At 49.0% G+C, this 22,671-nt stretch overlaps 1 protein-coding gene across 11 annotated transcripts in view; it reads left to right on the top strand.

Moving 5' to 3' along the window:
* Positions 1 to 9,792: 9,792 nt before the first annotated feature.
* The window catches only part of SNED1 (sushi, nidogen and EGF like domains 1), a 3,218,914-nt gene continuing 3,206,035 nt past the window's right edge, over positions 9,793 to 22,671 (top strand). For 6 of the 11 annotated variants that reach the window (XR_011276037.1, XR_011276036.1, XR_011276038.1 and 3 more), the window contains exon 1: positions 9,796 to 10,107. Coding sequence is in view for 7 of the 11 variants with exons in the window: in XM_069618131.1 (XP_069474232.1) it covers positions 9,904 to 10,107 (204 nt within the window). In the remaining 4 variants the exon portion in view is untranslated. Of the gene's footprint in view, positions 10,108 to 22,671 lie in introns of all 11 variants that reach the window. The other 5 variants (XR_011276039.1, XM_069618133.1, XM_069618134.1 and 2 more) reach the window with 2 other exon arrangements.

The raw sequence follows: 22,671 nt of genomic DNA, 5'->3' as shown, positions 1-22,671 counted from the left end.
CCAGGACGGCACTTGCAAACAAGAAGGCCATATGGGCTCTGGTGGCACAGCGGGTAAGTGCGGTGGGGACCGCACCCCGCACCCCACAGCAATGCCGCAAGCGATGGGACGACCTGCGGATACGCGTCCGCAGCATACTCTCTGCCAACCGCAACATCGCCACAGCCACCGGGGGAGGTCCTGAATCACCCATCAAGTTGACCCCCTGGGAAGAAATCTGTGCCTCCACCATCGGAATGGAGAGCATAGAGGGAGTCGGAGGGATGGAGAAAGGAGTGCAGACATCCGAAGAATCAGGTAGGTGGACCAGATAAAACAATGCCAAATCCACACAGTCCATCCATGTGAAGTACCATGCGTCCACATAGTGCAACAGAAACACATGTCCAGGAGAACGTCCACACACATCGGCCTGATAGCGCACGTTAAAACCCACAATAAATACATAAATAATTAAAAACCCCTAAAACACGCACTACACGTGCAGCAGGCACACCCTAACTGCAGGCTGCCAAACAACTGCACCCTCACTCCACACACAAATCAAAGCACCTCCAAGGCCCCGACCCAAATCACCCTCAGGTACCACCCCAATGCATGTGATACAATGCCATTCCAATTCCCACAGACCCATCAATAACCCTCGCCCTCCTTTACTCCACCACAGGGTCCGATCCAAACGACGAGCTACAGGACACCCCTACCAGCACACCTGCAAAGAGGGCCAAGACCAACGGCCAGAGACCCTCCACCTCAGCTGCACGCATCAAGACACGGCAGCAGCACAAATCAGGTGGCAGCACAGAGGAGGGAACATCAACAGGCACCCCAGCAGCCAGCATGCCCACAACACCACCACCACAGGGCCCCCCAATGGATGCCACAGAAGGCACTGCCTCAGGTGGCAGCAGCACCATAGGCGACACCCCATTGATGGCAGCATGCTCCGACACAGAAAACGGGGATGCCGAAGTCAGATCCATCCATGACCTGTCCCAATCCCCCTGTCTGTCCCATCCCGTACAACATGAGGATACCACGCAGGGGCACCCACAAGACGACGACTGGCCATCCCCCCCAAGCCCTGTGGCAAGGCAACATGAGGACAACAGCCCCTCTGCGACACCCCCGCAAATGGCCATGGCCCAGCAGAGGCAACAGTCCCTCGACCAGTTGATCGAACAACAGCAGCAACTGGCCACACTCCTCAAGGACCATGCCGATGAATGTGGGGGCACCAAGGCAGACATAGAAACATCAACTGAGACACTTAGGGCAGAAATGGAGAGAGGCACAGAGACGCTAAGGGCACAAATTGAGAGAAGCACCGAGAGCCTGAGGGGGGAACTGCATGCGACGTCCAAAGACGTATGTGCCGAACTTGCCGCAGTGCGCCGTGTGCTCACTGAGCTCTCGCAAACCCTTAGGGACATGCATGGACGTGAGCAGGCAGACACATCATCCGTTGCAAGTTCCGTCCAGGGCAGCCCCCAACGTAGATCTGGAAGGAACCTGCGCTCCACAGGCAGGGGTGCCCCTGATACCCGCAGAGGGGGCTTGCAATAGCGATAGCCCACTTACAATGAGCATTTTTGGACACTGGTGTTCGGGGGGGAGGTAGGAGGGTGGAGGGGGTGTGTTGGGCTCACTTGGGTGGCGGGTCGATAGGGTGTTCAACATGATATCACATATGCCATAAACAGTGCACGATCAACCAATGAGATGTGTGGACATTGATCTTTGTGTACTAGGCCATCATAGGCGTACAGTCCATATTGTGCATGTTCCAGACACACACAGTGCCACGAGTCCCGTGTCCATGTATCAGCCACCAGGCGTGAGTGCTAGAAGCATACATCAATGAGATGCTGACGAATGTCACGGGCCTCCGGTGCCTCGCAGACTCCATGAGGTGCTGCCACATCCCCACCCTCATCATGACCATCATCAGGTGCTTGCAGTTCTGCGTCAGGGGGCATGGGCACATTTCTACGTACGCACATGTTGTGGAGCATGACACATGCCATCACCATCTTTGCAACCTTCTCATGGCGGTACAGGAGTGCCCCGCCAGACCTGCTGAGGCAGCGGAAACGGCCCTTCAGTAGGCCGAATGCCTGCTCAATGACTACACGGGTACGTGAGTGGGCATGGTTGTAGTCCTCCTCATGCTGGTCCCGTGGGTTCCGGACTGGTGTGAGGAGCCATCTCTTCAGTGGATATCCAGCATCACCTGTATGTGGACGAGAAACGTATGATGTGGAATGCCATTGATACGTACGCACACCCCCCCCCCCCTTCCTGCCAGTACATTGCCAAATCACATACCCCACATCATCATGCATGTAATGAGACTCACCGAGTAGCCAGGATCTGTTCCCTGCGTGTCGCTCCATGTAGCGTGGTATTGTAGAGTTCCTCAAGACCATGGAATCATGGGTTGATCCAGGGAATCGGGCACAACAATGCGTAAAGATCCTGTTGGAGTCACACACCATTTGTACATTCAGGGAATGAAATTGTTTTCGGTTGCGGTACTGGGCCTCCATGGCATGTGGGACGACCAATTCAACATGGGTGCAGTCGATGGCACCAATGCAACCCGGTATGCCGGCAAGTGCATGGAATCCCACTTTTGTGTTGGTTATTTCCTGCTCCGAGCGTGGTAGAGAGATGTAGTCGTCTGCGTGCTGCAGGAGGGCATCGAGCACTTGGAATAGTGTCCGTGAGAACAGTGGCTGAGAAATGCCATGCAACTGTCCGACTGTGTGCTGGTAGGTGCCTGTGGCCAGGAAGTGGAGTACAGACACCACCTTCAGTAGGGGTGGGATGGCGGTTGGGCTATCTATCATGCTGACTAGGTCAGCCTGTGTCATGTCCACAATGGCGGCTATGGTGTCCCGGTCCAGACGGTAGAGGGTGTGGATCTGCTCATCAGTGAGGTTGAACGGATGTGCTCGGAGGCGTGGGATTGCGGGCTGCCTGCGTGGTGGTAGTGGCTGTGCTGCTGGGCCTTGCTGGCCCTGCCTTGGCCTCCTCCTCCTCCTGCGTCTCCTCCGTGCGGCTGGTTGTAGTTGTTGTTCGTCTTCTTCTTGGAGTCGGAGCACTTGCAGTGCTATCAGGTCCCCCAGGGCCAACATCGCGAGTCCTGCCGGTAGCATTTCGCTGTGGTTGTGGGAGGAGACTGGCTATGCAATTTATGTGTTTCCAGGCTGTATGGCCTCCACCTGTGGTGATTCATTCCACCTGTGCAAACTGCTCTCCCCTTTGGCCGAGCACGTCCCGCGCACAACGCTGCAAATCGGGTAATGGTATCTTGCTATTGCAATCATGTATTTGTACCCGATGGGCGTGTAAGATTGGTTGATATGTTCATTCTGCTGTGGTCCCATTGTTTCCCATACTATCTGTGCAGTCGCGAACGGACTTGTGAAGGGTCAGTGGAACGTAGTACTCGAGTAACGGTGGGCCCTCATGCATCACTGTACCGAGTTGCAACGACGGGCGTGGCTTCCCATTTGTGGGTGAAGGCAGTTGCCATTTTCACACACAGCCGCACTCGATGGAATAATTAGTGATCTCAAACGGCCACAGATGCCTTTTCGACGTGATGTTGCAAATGAGGAATTCGAAGGGCGGCGCTTTCGGTTTCCAGCTAGCGGCGAGGAGATGCCCACAGGTCTGACTGCAAATATAACGTTCTATTGTTCTATGTCCTTGAGACAGGGCCCATGGCGAGGGAGCAATGATTGATATGAATAGTTTGGGATGCGCAATAGCTACGTGGGCGATGAGGCCGTCCGTTCCAGAATTCATGTTACTTCACAACACTGGATTTACGGGCTGGGGCACTGTGGATTTAGCAGGCTGCATTACGCACAGACTCAATGGATGTTTCGAATGTCATGTGAGTAATTATTCAGGCGTTTTGATCCCGGGATGAGGGAATGATGAATGGATGCATGGGCAGGTGATTTGATACAGAGTTTGCCATGTACAGGGCTTCTTGGGATCTATCCGCCTCCCCTACGCTATGTGATGCAGGGCTGCCATAGTGGGACCATCGTCTATCTGGCCTTGTTGAGCCCTCCCTGTCTCGACGCGCCCTCAGACACTTGTGTCCATGCACGTTAACATTCCCATCTGATGGATTCTGTTTTGACAGACGCATGCACAGGTACACTCGTTTGTGATGGTGTTTGCACCTCGATATAGATGGACATGAGTCGCAAGTGGTTTTGGGGTGGTGATGATCCTTTTGAGTGGGCTAGCATGCATATGGCTGTGGATTTCGTGTGATCATTGAAGTGAGTTGTTCGAATGCAGTTCTGATGGCCATTCTGTTCTTGTTCTTTTCTTTTGGTTGACAGGTATCTCCTCCCCTTTTGCCACTGCCATCTGTATGCCACTCCTGCAGATGGATTTTACTCCCGACACCTGCTGCTTCGTGTTAATCGGTGGAGCAGCATTACGATCTTATGGGACGATCGCCAATGGCCCACATGCCCTTACGCAGTACTGGTGGCTCGGAGCAACATTTCGGCCTTTCAGCTGGACTAGTGCCTCCCCATTGGGTCGGCCCTGCGGTTCTGTGCGCTTCCATGTTGCCTTTTCGTACGTGAATGTGGCTCTGTGTACCATGGGGGAACAGGGCGACACACAGGTAGTGGCTGGTCATTTCTTGCGGATGCAGCCCACAATGGTGATTAGTGTTTTGTAGTTCATGGCCTGATGGCTGTATGGGCTTGGTGACTTTGATGTGCATTAAATTTCTATTCTGATTTGGCCCGTGTAGCTTTTTTCTTTGCAAGTGATGTGGCATATGCCTATTTGGGGGGCGATGTATTGTGAGGAGATCTGCATTGGGTTCCAGCTTCGGGGTTTAGTTGCGTGGTACTGTGCTGGGCGCGTTTGCCTACGTAGCACAGTGAGGTCAGGGATGGGGGCTGCCAATATGACTGTTTGAATGTTGTCATGCTCAGGGGCGGGGGATTGGGTTTTGTGTAACAGATGCCGGTCAGCCAGGTGGACTGGTGGAATGATGTGTTTTTCGGAATATTGCTGGTCACAGGTGCCTGTGTTTGCGTGCGTTTCTTGGTGGGGGACTGTGGTCATGTCCATTGGGATGGCTTCTGTATTCGTGCCATCTGTGCCCTGCAGCTCCCATTGGCCCCTCTTGTGTTTCTTTTGTTCGTTGCCATGCAGGGGTGACTTGTACATTTCAATGGTTGCATTGTGACTTCATTGCACCTACGGGGAGTTGTACTTTGTGGGCAGGGAGCGGTGTACAGGCACTCAGTGGGACCGTTTACGGTTGATTCGCGATGCCGTACTTCTCGCCATGGCGGAATGGTACATTACGCCATGCCTGATGGCGTTAGGTACATGTCCGCTAGGGTCGGAATTGGCGTACCCTTGCGCCATGGTGGTGTTTGCGGTTTGGCATGGCGCGCGCGCGCGTGCTTGGTGCAGTTAGCGTTGGCGTTCACTACGGTGTCGCTAATGGCTTCGTACTTTCCGGTGACGGGTCATAGTCGCAACGAGCGCTATTCGATGGCGGAATTGCATTTCCGCCATCGTTTTCACCTTTCCGCCAGGGTCGTAATGAGGGCCACTGTCTTAATTACGCAAACCTCGAAAATCCTTCAAAAGCTGATAACAGTTTACATGCAGTTTATGATTGAACAAGATCTTAAAGTCAGTACTGCAAAGTCTGCCATTATGGCTTGTGTTAATGGAAATAAAACGGTAAAAATGAATCAGATGCTTTGTGAGGGGGTAGACATCCCTAGAGTGTAGGCCTTTGATTACCTAGGTATGCTCTGGTAAAGCACACGTGGACAAACAAAGTATCTGCATGTGCTAGTGACTGGGGAGCGTTTGCCGATTTATGGCAGTGTGTCCGGGCCAGCTGTTGGATATGATCCTTCAGGTTTACATTTTGCAAAACAAGGTGGCAATTAACCATTATAAAAACAAAGAGGTGATGGCTGGAAGGTTTAGAATGAATCTTAACCACTGGCGTTGCTCTGGGCAACCCTCCAGACCACCGTTCTTCGCCTGCCAAGCCATTACAGAAGGGAAAAGACCATATGCAAATCAGGCTTGGCCCCACCCCAAAAGGGGCAGTCCAGCCCGAACTGCTAGGTCACATTCCCTCTGCACGAGACCACAAGCATCCCCAAACATGTTTCGCCCTTGTTGGGGCTCATCAGTGAGGAGTAGCTTGGGTCTCTAGGCCCAGCAGGCACGGGACCCACGTCTGGGCATACCCGTCCCACTCGGGGTGACACAGTAAAAACAAAGAGGTGATGGCTGGAAGGTTTAGAATGAATCTTAACCACTGGCGTTGCTCTGGGCAACCCTCCAGACCACCGTTCTTCGCCTGCCAAGCCATTACAGAAGGGAAAAGACCATATGCAAATCAGGCTTGGCCCCACCCCAAAAGGGGCAGTCCAGCCCGAACTGCTAGGTCACATTCCCTCTGCACGAGACCACAAGCATCCCCAAACATGTATCGCCCTTGTTGGGGCTCATCAGTGAGGAGTAGCTTGGGTCTCTAGGCCCAGCAGGCACGGGACCCACGTCTGGGCATACCCGTCCCACTCGGGGTGACACAGTAAAAACAAAGAGGTGATGGCTGGAAGGTTTAGAATGAATCTTAACCACTGGCGTTGCTCTGGGCAACCCTCCAGACCACCGTTCTTCGCCTGCCAAGCCATTACAGAAGGGAAAAGACCATATGCAAATCAGGCTTGGCCCCACCCCAAAAGGGGCAGTCCAGCCCGAACTGCTAGGTCACATTCCCTCTGCACGAGACCACAAGCATCCCCAAAGCCTGATTTGCATATGGTCTTTCCCTTCTGTAATGGCTTGGCAGGCGAAGAACGGTGGTATGCCCAGACGTGGGTCCCGTGCCTGCTGGGCCTAGAGACCCAGGCTACTCCTCACTGATGAGCCCCAACAAGGGCGAAACATGTTTGGGGATGCTTGTGGTCTCGTGCAGAAGGGATGTGGCCTAGCAGTTCGGGCTGGACTGCCCCTTTTGGGGTGGGGCCAAGCCTGATTTGCATATGGTCTTTCCCTTCTGTAATGGCTTGGCAGGCGAAGAACGGTGGTCTGGAGGGTTGCCCAGAGCATTGCCAGTGGTTAAGATTAAGTCTAAACCTTCCAGCCATCACCTCTTTGTTTTTGCTATGTCACCCCGAGTGGGACGGGTATGCCCAGACGTGGGTCCCGTGCCTGCTGGGCCTAGAGACCCAGGCTACTCCTCACTGATGAGCCCCAACAAGGGCGAAACATGTTTGGGGATGCTTGTGGTCTCGTGCAGAAGGGATGTGGCCTAGCAGTTCGGGCTGGACTGCCCCTTTTGGGGTGGGGCCAAGCCTGATTTGCATATGGTCTTTCCCTTCTGTAATGGCTTGGCAGGCGAAGAACGGTGGTCTGGAGGGTTGCCCAGAGCATTGCCAGTGGTTAAGATTAAGTCTAAACCTTCCAGCCATCACCTCTTTGTTTTTGCTATGTCACCCCGAGTGGGACGGGTATGCCCAGACGTGGGTCCCGTGCCTGCTGGGCCTAGAGACCCAGGCTACTCCTCACTGATGAGCCCCAACAAGGGCGAAACATGTTTGGGGATGCTTGTGGTCTCGTGCAGAAGGGATGTGGCCTAGCAGTTCGGGCTGGACTGCCCCTTTTGGGGTGGGGCCAAGCCTGATTTGCATATGGTCTTTCCCTTCTGTAATGGCTTGGCAGGCGAAGAACGGTGGTCTGGAGGGTTGCCCAGAGCATTGCCAGTGGTTAAGATTAAGTCTAAACCTTCCAGCCATCACCTCTTTGTTTTTGCTAATTAACCATTATGCCACACTATGGGGTCATGTAAACATTTCAGAACTTCAAGCACTTGAAAATATATTTATTAAAAAGGTACTGGTCCTTGATGGTTTTGCTGCACATTTTGCAGTTCATGTTGAGATAGGCATTTGCTTTTTTGGAAGACAAATGGCGTCTTGCCCCTCTTTTTCACTGGCTATGTATATGGGCCAATCCGCGGGCATCTTTGAGGATTCCGTTGTTTCGCATATCAAATCTACTTCATAAAATATGAATGCTTTATCACTTTTTGCACCAAGCACTTTGTTATTCATTGTTAAGCGTTTTGTTTTTGTATTGAAAACGCTAAATTGTATTTTGATGAGCAGCCGTAGCCTAAGGAAATTACTTTGAATGCAAATCGGAAAACATACCATTATTGGCTGTGTTGATTCCTTATAATTGTATTTACACCTGAGCCATAATTCATCTCATCGTTGGTTGATCACCTGGGCCTTCTTCAATTGTTTGGGGTTGAATGGTAACACTGCTAAGTGGTGTGTTCCCTCTGGGTCTTCTTGCTGCCCTTTGCGCAATGTATACCTAGAAGATCTGCTACACATAGGGCCTCATTACGAGTCTGGCGGTAACCGAGGCTGTAAAACCGCCTGGTTACCGCCGGACTCGTATTACCATTCCGCCTCCGTGATTCCCGGAATTACCGGGGCATTACAACCCCAGTGTCCCGGGAATTCCGGAGGCGGAATAGTGTTAATCCTCATTCCCATTGAGTTCCATAGGACTCAATGGGGATGGGGATCATGGAAACACCGGCACCATCTTGTGATGGAGCCGGTGTTTCCTCGTCCGCCTGCAGGCGGGCAGTGTTAAACCCGCCAGGTCAGACCTATTGGGTTTGACACCTCCGCCTGCAGGAGTTGTGATCGCCCGGCATGGAAACAATGGTGGCGGCAGGTTTACCGCCACTGTTGTTTCCATACCGGGCGAGTTATAATTTCTGCTCAGCTTATTTGCACATTAGGAATAGGACAATTGTATCAGTATTAAGACAATGCTCTTTTGTCCAATGTCGCCCAGCTTTATATTTTTTTCTAACTGCTAATTCCTGTCATGTTGCTTGTGCTTTTTTGGCAGTCTTGAAGGCGGGGTGGGTGGGCTGGGGGTCGGGGCGGGGTTGTCACGGGTCTAGACTCAGAAAAATGTTTGTAAACAATTTGCACAACAGTTTTTAACTTGGTTCATTTGCTGTTTTCGTCTGTAATTATTGTGTTGTTTTATCTTCTTTTGATAGTGGATGGATTATTTTATCTGAATAAACAATTTTGATGATGATTATTCTAGAATTTGTCATAAACAGGTCACTCAGAGAGACATACCTAGAGAAAGCTTTTTTGGGAAACAATTGTCTTAATCCTAATGGTTTATCCAAAATAGTAGTCGGGTAGGAACGATTATTGCGCTTGTGCACCTCATTCGAATGATCTACGATCTGTTGGGTGAAAATATATTTAGGTCTTAATTGTTTTGTGACTAACGTGGTAAATTGTCTATAGGGATTAGGAAGATTATGAAATGTTACATGTAAAATGGATTTATATTTATTTTAATGATGGATATTAAGGCTTTCATAAACCAGAAACATAAGGCTGTTGCTCCAGCATGTGGTCAGGTCCGCTGCCACTCGTGATGCCTCTAAAACTCCCAGCTCATTCTAAATAAAATTCCCTAAACCTGATTCAAAAAAGCGTTTATCAAGTGGAAAATCCCCAAATCCCATTGAAAAACGCTTTATGAAACAGGCCCACTTTCTCTTCCTGACACTGTCCTGTGTATTAAACATACAGACAAGAAAACTGGGGACGCAGTTCCTGACTGTGCCCGTATTGTGCTCGAAGTCTAACGTAGAACCTGGGGATGAAGCAGAGCATGCGCAGTACCATGATTCTCACGGCAGCGACAGCTCATTGAGCTGCGCATGCGCGATCCTTACTCTGATGAAGATTTAAGAGACATTGAACTTCTTGTAACATAGGCACTCCTACATCAACTCCAAAGTTCGTGTAACTGGAGGGCATGTGGGGGCTTGCCTCTTGGAGGCTGCTGCTGGCCCTGCTGAGCTCGTCCTGTGTGAGAGGCTCGGTACTCTTGGAGGATTTCTATCCCTTCGGGCCAGAGCAAGGAGATACTGTAACACGCAAGCAGGACGACGGCGGCTCGGGGCTGCTACACATTTCAACGCCGTTCCCCTTCTTTGGAGAGACACACGCTGGACTTTACGTAAGTGATGGAATATGCATCACATCATCTGTATTGTGCGCTTAGTGGTGTAGTTTAGTGTTTGACAAAACGGTAGAGGTTGTGGAGAAGGGGGTGGCAGATTTAAGGGAAAGTAAAAAGAAGAAGGCAAAAAGAAACCTGGATATTAGGCATTTTATGGAGGTTTGATTAGGTGATACATCTGAGCTTGGGGTGGCATGGGGACACAAACGAGGGCTTTACTAGTTAACTGTTTCAATGTACTGTTTTTTTTATTGTTAGAATTGAGGATTGGCGATGTGGAGGGAAACTACTTTGTCTCGCGAGCAAGACTTTCTGAAAATACTGTAATGTGTTTCAGACACCTTCTGTTCATCAAGTAGCAACCTATTATTGGCAAAAATAATAAGGTTTAAAACCGTGATTTATATCCTAGAACAACATTTGGGCAGTCAGGGCTAGGAAAAACCAAAACAAATCGTCAGTCGATTAACATTATTTGAAGATGGGTATAAACGGACGAAAACAAATACCCAAACATTCATTTTGTGGATCAATTTCCCCTCCACCTTGAAAATCCCTTAAGTCTGCGGATGCCTATTTTTTTCCGGACTGTCCATAAGAGAGACTGCATTGTTACCCTATGCTTCCACCCCTCTGTTATCGTTTCATTTTTAAGCCTGCTAGTCCCCTGGTTATAGTTATCTATTTCTAATGATATGACACATTGTAATATTGTCGTCAAAGTAACTATCTGTAAATATTTGAATTGTACACAGCAGGATGAGATTTGCAGATTACAAATGGAAAAAAATAGTCCCAGTGTAAATGTAGTTGTGTGTAAAGTTTCTGGGAACTAGGGTACGGGGAAAGCAACTTTGGTTTGGTTTACTATCAGGAGTGTCTGTCAGTCATTGTTCAGAGGTGATGCAAATAAAACGACAGAGGATCAAAAATAGGTTATTGTTTTGTTTGTAAGCAGGCACAATACAGTTGCTGCTAAACATGTACTTAACTTCTCTTTAAAATTATTGTTGTCTTGAGCCAACTGAGAAACAACTCAGCCTGTTATGTGCAATGGAAATGGGGAGCCATTGTTATTATTACCGTATACACTTTTTTTTTTACAATGAACAGCTCATCTAGCGATCAAAAACGGTCTAAACAGCATTAATTTTCGAAGAGTTTTCTGATGTCGATACAAACAAGTCATAATAGCATTACATATTATATGACCCTGTTAAACATGATTAATTATCAAAATGGCCAATATTGATGTTATGTATGGCGCTAGAATATATATTTTTTATAACATGTATGAGTGAGGTGAATTTAGTAAGGAAACACAACGGCCTTTCTTGTATTACATCAACGTACGTTGAGTTCATGGCACAAAATCACATGCTAAACCAGCTTGACAACATATTTAGCCACTTTACAAGTCACATAAAACAAGTATTCATTAAAATGTGGAAAGAGTGAAACATAGAATGAATAATTTAAAAATGTTCGCAAGTCGGGGGGGGGCGTGGCTAGGCAGCACACGATGACATGTCTGCTGTGAGCTCTGCCAACGGGCCCCCTTAGTAATGTAAATTTAGCATTTTTGCATCCACGCTATGTGTGCAAATATACAAGAGCGAAGACTGAACCCGGTATGATTCTGCGGGTTGCGGTCCCGATAGAAATCGGAGCACGGTTGCTGGAGAAATCGCCAGGTCGAGCTGGAGCCCCTCGAGACCATTGAGACCAACATGGCGGTGCGTGCCATTTCACCTGGCAGACAGCGGAGACCTCGTCACCCCGGATGGTAGTCCCCGGCTTCACCCTGAAGGGAAGCAGATCTCGGAACCGGGGGCTCCCCCTCGGAGGGATGAGCGTCTGAGACGCGCTGACGGTGAGCGCTGCTGATGCGGAGGGGCCAGTGCTTCGAGAGCTTGGGAAACGCCGCCCGCCTACCTGTGTGCCTCTGCGTGAAGGGGACTCTCCCCGCCCTCCAGCCATCGGGGAGAGGGAGTCGGAGGAGGGACTGTGGGTTCTTGTGTCCGGCGCGGAGAGGCTGGCAACTTGGAGAACCAGGGGTGAGTCGCCGGCCTGCTCGGGGGGGAGCAAGCCGCGTCTGCTGTTTTGGGTGCGGCCACCTGGAGGATTGGGGCTGAGCCGCCGCTCGTTGGGGCCTGGAGGTGGGAGAGGCCCCACGGGGACGCAGAGCTGGCTGTGCCCAGCCCATAAAGGAAGATCGTGATCGTTGCGGCTCCGCTCCCCCCCCCACTTGGCTACATTTCGGCAAGTGCTGGAGTCGGATCCTTTCCTGTGTGGGCTCGAGGTGGTGCTTGGTGCCCGTCCCGGCCTACCGCCTGTGGTTGCGGGCCGCTGTAGTCCATATCTACCCCACAGGCAACGTTAATAGGACTCACTGGACCTCATAGGATCCTCGGGGCACCCACTTGCACCTGGTAGATGACTCTAGTGATCTTCTGCACTGCGGACCCTACAAGCTTTGCGTCACTTCTGAGACAATATAACTTGGAGTCTTACTTTCCCCGGCGATGCCCAAGGCAGGAGCTAAAAAGAAAGAACAGGCACAGGGTATAAAGTCTTTCTTGGTGCCTCAGACGACACCCGCTTTCCAGAGCCATATAGTGTCAGTGGGCATCCATCCGGCCCCTGCCACAGACCCCATTGCGGACATGGCATTTACCAGGTCTGACTTTGAGGATCTGCTAAAGGCCTTCAAACAAGAGATCACTCATGAAATCAAGGCGGAGATAAACACCTCTAAAGACTCATTGGCCAGATCTCTGGCAGAGCTAACCTCCCACCTGGGTGGTCTCAAAGCTAGAGTGAACGATCTGGAGAATGTAACCTGCGAGCAAACACATGATACTGAGGTGCTCACAGAACGGGTATGGGGGCGATCAAAGACCATCTAGAAGAGATCTGGGCTAAGCATGCGGACCTTGAAAATAGGTCTAGGTGCAATATTGTGCTCCTTCGGGGTATTTCTCGGCAAGTCTCGGATCAAGAACTACCCAGCTATGTCAGCAAACTGTTCCAAAGCCTTCTGAGCCTTCCTCCCTCTGAAACCCTGACTCTGGATAGAACGCGCCGTGTATACTCCTCGGCCCAGCAGAGGAGAAATCTTCTCCCAGATGTCCTTATCAGAGTCCATTATTGCCATCAAAAAGAGGAAATCATGATAGCGGCCAGGAAATCAGAAACTGTACAATTCCGGGGAGCGTCTGTTCGGCTATTTCAAGATCTCTCCCCGTATACCTTAGCATGCCGACGCCGTGTGCATGGCTCCAAACCCAGAAGATTCGCTATTGCTGGGGGTTCCCCTCCAAATTGATTTTTGATTTTCACAATCAACATTATGCAATCTCTTCGGAGGCAGAAGCGAGGGAGCTAATGGCCGAGGATACTGCTGTCCCCGCGCTGGTCCGAGATTCTCTGTCGGAGGTGGATCACGGTTCACAGTCTACTCCGATAGACAGAAGAAGAAAGCCCAGAGGTTGGCAGCGAGTGAGTGGTCCTGCTCACCGTGAGGAACAAACTACGGATGGAGGTCATGCTCGCCTCTCGCTAGACAACCCAAATGGCCACTCTAAGTCAGCTAGTACCCCACGATCCGACGACGCGCCCGCCTAACATTAAAAGAAGAACGTGGAAAAGAAGACACAAGAAGCACACCCTCGGATTCCTTCTGCGGGGAGTGTGGGGGCAAGACTTCAACCTGCATGGTTAAAATTTTTCATGAGAATGGAACTCTATCGAATGTTTTCAAAACCTGGCATGGTAAAGAAGTACTGGAGGGCTCACCTTTTGATGGAGGAGGCCATCGGCTACACAGACTCAAGCAAGCCTGCTGGTTGGTCCTTTGGCTCTAGGTGATCATGGAATAGATCCCCTGGGTGAGGTCTATATGGATTGCAAAAATTACATAAGATTTCAAAGTGGGGCGCCCGAGTCGGATTGCGCCCGATTCTGTTGAAGGTTTGTTGATGTTAGAATGGAAGTTGAAGCTCACGAAAGCCTTTTGCAACTTGTTTCTTATCATTCTGCATGTTATTATATCTCATTGTTCAACAGTGCAAATTGTTTTTTCCTCCTTTTTGGTTTTGTTGTCGTCTTGTATTGTTTTCATTATTTTCCCCCTCTATGGAATTCTAATGTTGGGTCTGACTCGAGAGGAAACTGCCGACAGCAGAGCAACTCGCATAATGCTAATCTCATGGCTAAAATAGTATCAATGTGCTCTATGGTTTGGGTCATCTGGATTGAGTTAAGTGCTTCACTGAAGGTTTATTTCCGGACCCTTAATGTCTGGGGTGGGATGGTGTTGACTGCTGATTGTAATGTAATAACCCATGTGAGTGTAGAACACAAGGGAATACTGAAATGACGAACCCAAATATAATCTGTCTCACCCTCAATGTTCAGGGTCTCAATTCCCCACTAAAACGGAGAGCTTTATTTCAGCGATTGGCTACATACAACCCCACAATATTATTTGTACAGGAAACTCACCTTTTGTCAGCTGATACATTTCATTTGAATGGTACGCTTTATCCAACCAAATTTTGTGCCTCCTCGGGGACGAAACAATGTGGGTTGGCTATTCTTGTCCGGAAGGGGACACTGCTGAAGGTTCATAGGACCCTGCTAGATACGGGGGGAAGATGTGCTCTGGTGGTGGCGACGTTGTATGGGAAGAAGGTGACCCTGTTGTCGATATACGCACCCAATGTCAACCAAAACCTATTTTTTATCTCTATATCCAGAATATTAAGTGAACAGGCTGAGGGAGACCTTGTAATTGGAGGGGATTTTAATGCTGTGATTAATCAGCTGGAGGATAAATCCCTCCCCCCCAAACCCAGCTGATTAGAAACATTTTATGGCTCTCACTTCTCTTCTCCGGGAACACTCACTGATAGATGGGTGGTGTTTTTTTCACCAAGGGGAACAGCATTATACTTTTTACTCTGCCGTGTTTTTTTTTTTAGGTTAGATATGTTCCTTCTCTCTGACACTCTTATCCCCCATACCACACAGATAGAGATCCTCCCGAAGGCCTTATCTGACCATGCTCCGGTGCTAGTGTCCATGGGCCTCATTAGGACCCAGGCGGAGTGGGTTTCCGGCAGCGCTAATCGCGGCGGACCCGTCCGCCGTACTACGAGTTCCCTTAGCGCCATGGAGGTTTTCTCCGCCTGGTTTTACCAGGCGGAGAAAACCATGGCGCTACGGGACCTCGTTGTTAATTACGCCACCGTATTTTACGGTGGCGTAATTAACTCCTTCCCCACTCCCATTATACCCTATGGGGCAAGAATGGGAATGGGGAAGGGCAGAATGGGGATTGGGGATTTACCGCTCCGCCGAGGTCGGAATGGGGCGGTAAATCCGCCAACCCCCATGGCGCTATCGACGGCTTTCCGCCGTGCTTCGCGGTGCATTTAGCACCGCGAAATCCGCCTGGGTCCTAATGAGGCCCCATGTCTCCATTTAGCGATTTCCCGGAGCCCCCTCGGGTTTGGCACCTGAACAAGCTCATTTTGCTGGACCCTCAGGCCCGCTCCTGCATCGCAAACTGCATAAACCAATATTTTGCAGACAATGATACTGAGGAACTGGAATATGCGTGGGATGCGGCGAAGACTGTCATCAGGGGTCAGGTTATAACTTAAACAATTGAGCAGAGAAAAGTCCAAAGGCAGGCTCAGACTCAATTGGAAATGAGGCTTCGTGAGGCAGAAGAGGTGCATAGGAAGAAACCCTCTAGGCGCGCACTAAGGGAGGTTCGTATAACACAAAAAGTGGTTGTAGCTCACCATATGGGCCGGGCAGCCTACGGAATAATGCGCACTAAACAATACTATTACTCTAAAGGGAACAAGACAAACCGCTTGTTGGCGGCTAAACTTAAGCAACAGGCAAAGCGCAATCGCATACATTCTTTAAAAGAAGTAGATGGGAGGCAAATTTTCACAGAATCTGGGAAGCTTCAGATTGTGGAAGAGTTTTTTCGAAGCCACTCATCCCCTCACATATCAGACCCACAGTTAGCCAGAGACTTTATCCAGAGGGCAGACCTTCCACAGATATCTCCTGAATTTCGTGAACGTTTAGAGGCCCCGATAACTGCGCAGGAGACAGAAACGGCAATTCGCGGAGAACCATGGCGCTATTAGCGCCATGGTTCATGCCGGTAAAATACCGACACCGCCTTGGCGGAAAGGGGAATTACCGCCCCATTCCAAGATTGGCGGGGCGGTAATTCCCCCTTCCACCATTGCCCTTCCCCATTCCCATTTTTGCCCTATAGGGCTCAATGGGAAGGGGGAAGGCGCTAATTACGGTACCGCAAATTGCAGTACCGTAATTAGCTCCCTGGGTCCCTTTGCGGGTTGGTTTTTAACGCCTGCAAAAAGCAGGCGTTAAATCCCCCAACCCGCAAAGGGACCTCGTAGTAAGGCGGTAAGGATTTACCGGTACCGGTATTTTACCGGTACCGGTAAATCCTTACCGCCATCCGTGTAATGAGGCCCTATGTCTTGGGGATACCTAGAAATGGTACTGGCGGGGTTTGGATTCGGCCCGGAGTTCTCTAGATTAATACTCTCAAATTTTCAAATTCCCTCAACCAAAGTCAAGGTAAATAAAAATTGGACTCTGCTATTCTGGTTAGCCAAAGGCACTAGACAAGGCTGTCCTTTGTCGCCTTTAATTTTTGCCTTGGCAATGGAGCCCTTTGCCCAGCACGTTAGGCTACATCCAGATATCCTGGGTTTTGAGGTGGAGGGACAGCGCCATAAAATAGCGTTATATGCAGATGACTTACTTTGTTTCTTGAGGGACGCCCCTTGCTCGCTTTCCCCCCTCTTAGACCTTTTAGACAGGTTCACTGTGATATCCGGCTTCAAGGTGAACCCAGCTAAATCAGGGGGAATGACCCTGTCTGAGGACCCCGATAGGCTAGAAGAAATGCAAGCGATAATGCACTTTCCTTGGTCTTCAACAGAGATTCCTACTTGGGTATAAAACTGACTCCAACACATGCAGGCCTTTACAGGGTGAATATTCCCCCTATATTTAAAGAGGTAAGGGAATGGCTGCAGTGGTGGGACTCCCAAGAGATCTTGTGGTTAGGCCGTATTAATGCGGTTAAGATGACACTCCTCCCGAGGTTACTGTATGCATTTCATTCCTTACCAATTGCCATCCCTGAATTCGAACTTATAAATATCCAAAAAGAGATATACCGCTTCATCTGGAGGAAGAAGAAACCACAAATCTCTGGTAAGCTCCTAACAAGGGGAAGGATGCTAGGGGCTCTAGGTCTTCCCTCGATACCACGCTATTATAGAGCAGCTCAAGTAGCTATAATGCTTTCTTGGGGAAATTCTCTAGATCCCCCTAAATGGCTAAGGATTGAGCAAGCTGTTGCCTCACTTCCTTTGGCTCACGTCCCATTTTTCCAGAAAGAAGCGCGTAGCTATAGGGGCGGGATATTGCCAACCACCTTGTCCACTCTGCAGAGTTGGGATAAAGCACGTTCGCAGAGGGGCATCCCACTGGGACTAGGGCCATTGTCCCCCATCACCCAGAACCCGGCTTTCGCCACAGGGCTCACACCCACAACATACCGAGTTTGGAGCCAAGACAAACCCTTACGTCTGAGAGATTTGTATGTTAATCAAGAACCCCTGACCTTCCAAGAATGTAAAGAAAGATTTGGCCTCCCAGAGACAGAACGTTTCCGATACATACAGTTACTCCACTGGCTTACTAACAGGGGCATCCGCCGGGCGGCCGGAAGGGTTCTGCAGGGAATAGAACTCAAAATTCTTGAGGGTCAGCAATCCCATAAGATATTGCTATGCTACCGGCTACTAGAGAAAGCCTTGGTAGAAGAGAAACTTCCACATATGAAAGCTTGGGAGAGAGAATTGGGCCTGGACATTTCGGATGAATCCTGGCAGCGGATCTGGCATAGAACTCAGACCAGTTCCCGAAGTGCACTCGTAAAAGAAAGCCCCATCAAAGTCTGTTTTAGGTGGTATTTCCCCCCAAGCAGATGGCACTCAATTAATCCAGAATACCCGGACACGTGTTGGCATGGGTGTGGTGAGCGGGGAGATATGGCTCATATGTGTTGGCACTGTCTGGTTATCCAATCGTATTGGCTGGAGGTGCGGTCCAGAATTAAATAAATTACGGGCTCCCTGCTCCCTATGGACCCGAGAGTACTCTTGCTGGGGGATGTATCAGACAATGGAACCTTCCCTATGTCGGGTCATAGAGCAATTTTGAACTCACATTTACTTGTTGCAGCCCGCATCACCAGAGCCCGAGACTGGAAAACGATAGAAGGCCCAAAGATAGCCTATTGGTGGATAAAAACATGGGAACTCTTGGGCTTGGAAAAGCTTACAGCCATATTGGAAGTAAAGCTCTCGAGGTTCCAGAAAACCTGGCGCACTTTCTTAGACTTTGTTTCCGACAGGGTGCATATGTTCTTCCAACCGCAGCTTCTGAAGCACTTTATGAACTCTTAATTTGATTGTTGGTTTGTTAGACTCGCACTTATGCACTTTTACTAGGAGATGCGGGTCTATGAAAGTCATGCTTATGAGCTCTTGATATGAAACATTGATTTAATGAATTCGTGTTTATGAACTGTCAAACGAGATGCAGCTGACCCAATAAATTTAACTTTTTAAATTCCCCTCCTTTTTTTTTCTTTCTCTCTCTTTCTTCTCTATCTCTCATTTCTTCCTCCTTTTCTCCCTTCCTTTTCCTTCCCTCTCTTGTTACCCCCTGTTAATCAACTGAAGACATATAATTAACTATATAATCTGAGTCAAGTACTGTTAATTAAAGCCAAATATGTGAAATACTGAGGAATCGTTGGGGACGGGAGGATCTAGATTTGAAATATAATGAAAATTAATTGTTTGTATAATTGTTAGTAACGCATTCACATGTTGGAAAATCAATAAAAATATTTGGAAAAAAATAAAAAAATGTTCGCAAGTCAACAAAGCGCAGTTTGCGGATCAAAATGTTTGTGTTCTCAATATCAAATGCAGGCAAATCGAAAGCATTCTTTTTAATAATAATAACAATAATTTGGCATTTATATAGCGCTACGAACTCTTGGGTATCTAAGCACTGCTTATTATTACCCACGGTGTGTGGTGCTCATTTATCGACCTCGGAAGGATGAAAGTGCGGCGTGAGCTGCAGAGTGAAGCCTGCAGACTGTGGAAGACCGGAGTCTTTTCGCAGTGTCTATTGTTTTCCCAGCCCACCTGCGTCCATAAAAACTCACCCCACCCGCGGAGAGTGAAGCCTGCAGACTGTGGCAGACCGGGGCCTGACCGCGGTCTTCAAGGCCAAAATTATCATCATTCATTATAATGGATTTACAACCTCGTGTAGAGGAGGCCGTTAAGATGACCTCCTTATTGGACAATTTGAAGACACAAACATCGAGAGAAACCCCGCAGCTAACACCACCTCCATCGAGTGAGCCGGTAGCGGTTGCAGGTATGGCGCTTTTGTCCCCTTCTTTTTCGGCAGTTGCAGGCGCTGTAAAGTGTCCCTTTGCCCCTGATATCTCTCCTTCCCTAGCTTTCCCTTTGTCGCCTTCCCTCTTCTCTCCCAAATCCTCCCAAATCCTCCCTTCCCGTAACCTTCCCCCCTTCTCTCCCCCCTCTGTCCCTGTCCCCTTCTATCCGCCTTACCTGCCCGCCTGCCGGCGTGGACGCTGAAGATAACCGTCGGGTGCTCCGACCGCCGAAAGACTCTCTAGCGGGAAAGGCTAATTCCAGGAGGCGAGGAGAAAAGGCATCAGCACCAAAGAGGGTACCGAAACGTAGCATCTGTTCAGATGAACCCGAGCCCGCCACGGACTGTAAAGCAAAGAGCGTGAGGCTCGCGGTGAACATCCTCAGCCGCGGTGACTCAATTGCTGAGTCAGGAAAGGAGTTTGTCTCGACACCGCCCTCTGGGACGCAGGGCAGTAGTTGACAAGCAGAAGCTCTGCCTGCGATATTCCCTGAGGCGAATGTATCAACCTCCCAGTCCGCGTGTGCTCCCCTCTCAGGGGAGGAGCTCCACCTTGCATCGGAGCGGATGGCCGATGGCCATGCGGATGTGAATGCATTGAATGCAAACAGACAATCAGGAAATGCTGAGCGAGATGAAATCTCCCCTGGGCTGTGCTCTCAGATGACTATTGACACTGAAGGCGAAGTACCTCAGATCAATAATAACGTGGAAAATGGTCAGGACGAAATGGTTCGCCCAATAGGGGGCTCAGTAAAAACTGTCTGTGCTGCTCTAGTTCACAGCACGCTAACATTAGAAGACAGGGAGAGCATTACAGATGTGTCCCATATACCAACCCTGGCCTCCATTGGAAAAAATGGAGACCTGAAGAAATGTAAAATGCTGCTCCGAAATCCTGCCATACACGATCCTACACTGGGCAAATATAATGACGAAATCGAGCTTGCAACTGAATCTGGTATTCCTCTTAAGAATACAAAAAGCACAGAAATACCTGCAGTTGCTTGTATACAAATGAGGACTTTATCAAAAAGGATAAAAGGAAAGCAAGGGGCACAAAACGAGGTCCAACATAACCCAATCCCAACGATGAGTACGAAAGTGCACCGATACAATCATAATAAAGGGAGAAGACGACCGACCTCAAAACCAAAGGTCCCTTTAAGTAAAAAAATGGGCCCAAAACCTGGACTTACAAAAGATTGCACAGCGGTAGCTCTGAACGACTTTTTTTAAGAAAAAGACGGACCTCCGCTTTAACCATCAGCAGGAGTTATCAGATTGTGAAATTCTAGAGAGTTTGGTCGAAGCAGAGGTAAATCCATCAACTTTGGGCAGTCTTGCAAAAAATGCTGCTACAACCCTAGAACTTCCAAACATCACTTTAACTACGAAACAGGCAGATGGGGTGCCGCCACTTAGATGGCATTACTTAAACAAACCTGTGGCGAGGGTCGAAAATCTTGATCTGCCGGAAGGGATTACGGAAATAAGTAATCATGAAAAATCCCTTGATGAATCAAGACTGGAGTCAGAGAGTACTGAAGTGTGGCACTTGAAACGAAAGCCTAATACTAGTCTGCATGAAGCCCTTCCTGAGCAACGCTACCATATTCCAGAGCCACGAAACAGCGAATTGGTGAGCGCGGAAAAATATGAGACGCAGACAGTCTTGACTCAAACATCATTGACAAGAAGCTCTGTGCAGGCAAAGAAAACTGATCAAAATCACTTGCAGAAAGATAATGATAATAAATTGGCCAATACGTCGCCGTTGACTTATATCCCAACACCCATGCGGAAAATTAGCGAAATCCAACAATCCTCTCTGCAAAATGTTACTCAGCAAAAGGTGGATCTTGCAACTATAATGTCCACAGTAACGATTGCCATGGCCCCGTTTACGAAGATGTACGAGAATATTAATGACACGCTGCGCGACCAGGTATCCATGCTGGCTTCAATGCAATCAAAACTACTGTACCTGGAAGGTTATATTATGGGATCCCAAGACACTGAATTAGGCAGAAGAGTGAGCAGGATAAAGTTGACCGATACCTGCCCATGCTCCCAATGATCCGAACCTCAGCCAGCTACTGATGATTTTTCAAATCAACGGTCGCAACATACCAACGGCCCATCAACACTCTTGTCGGACCCCATAGATGAGGCAGTCAGATCGACATCTCACCAGGACAGAGTTCCTGACACACAGACATGTAAACAAGGGGCTGAGCCTCTAGACGCCATCATTGCCATTCTAGAGGAGGAAGAAGAACATCCAGAGACAACTCAAACTGTGGATACAGAACCTGTGGAGAAACAAAAGTCTAACCCCTTTTCTTACACAAAGAATGGGGAAGTTGCGAGAAGATCAAATAAAGGCCTTGTCAGAAATTCTAAGAACTTTACATATGGCATATTCACTCAACAAAAATCGTTTGTTAACCGTTACCCGAAGAGGAACGATAATATGCCACAGGCTACACCGGTTTCTCAAACCCAGCAGAAGCAGTTTAAGGTGGCCGCCAGGAGAGAAGGCCCCTCTGCAAAAAGTGAGAAGAAAGTCTCCTCCCGCCAGAATTGTGAGACAGAAAAACGAGCCTATTGTACTAAGGAAATTAAACCTGTTTTTGTTGTTGAAGAGCAGTCAGACTGGAGTATTCTCACAGTGGATGAGATAGGGTTTGAAAATAACCCAAAGAAACCAGTAAAGAGAAAAGTGAACAAAGAGATCACAGATTCTTCTAAAGACAAACCACCAAACAATGTAAACATTTACGATATCTCTGATTCGCTATCGATGTCCTCTGAGGAAAGTCAAAAACCTCAAAAAGTGGAGTTTGTAGACATTACAAAATCGAGGTCAAATGTCCTCGAAGAAAAAAGATCTGACCGTGTATGCAGAGTGAGCACAAATATCTGGAAGAGAAATAAACACCTGCATACACCTGTCCATTCTCGGACCCATGGTGAAAAAGAAGACCAGAAAAAGAACACAAA

The sequence above is a fragment of the Ambystoma mexicanum genome, chromosome 10, assembly GCF_040938575.1.
Source record: "Ambystoma mexicanum isolate Mex_15411 chromosome 10, UKY_AmexF1_1, whole genome shotgun sequence".
In the NCBI taxonomy this organism is placed as follows: Eukaryota; Metazoa; Chordata; class Amphibia; order Caudata; family Ambystomatidae; genus Ambystoma; species Ambystoma mexicanum.
Note: the sequence above shows the minus strand (reverse complement) of the source record. Positions and strands in the feature narration are given on the sequence as shown.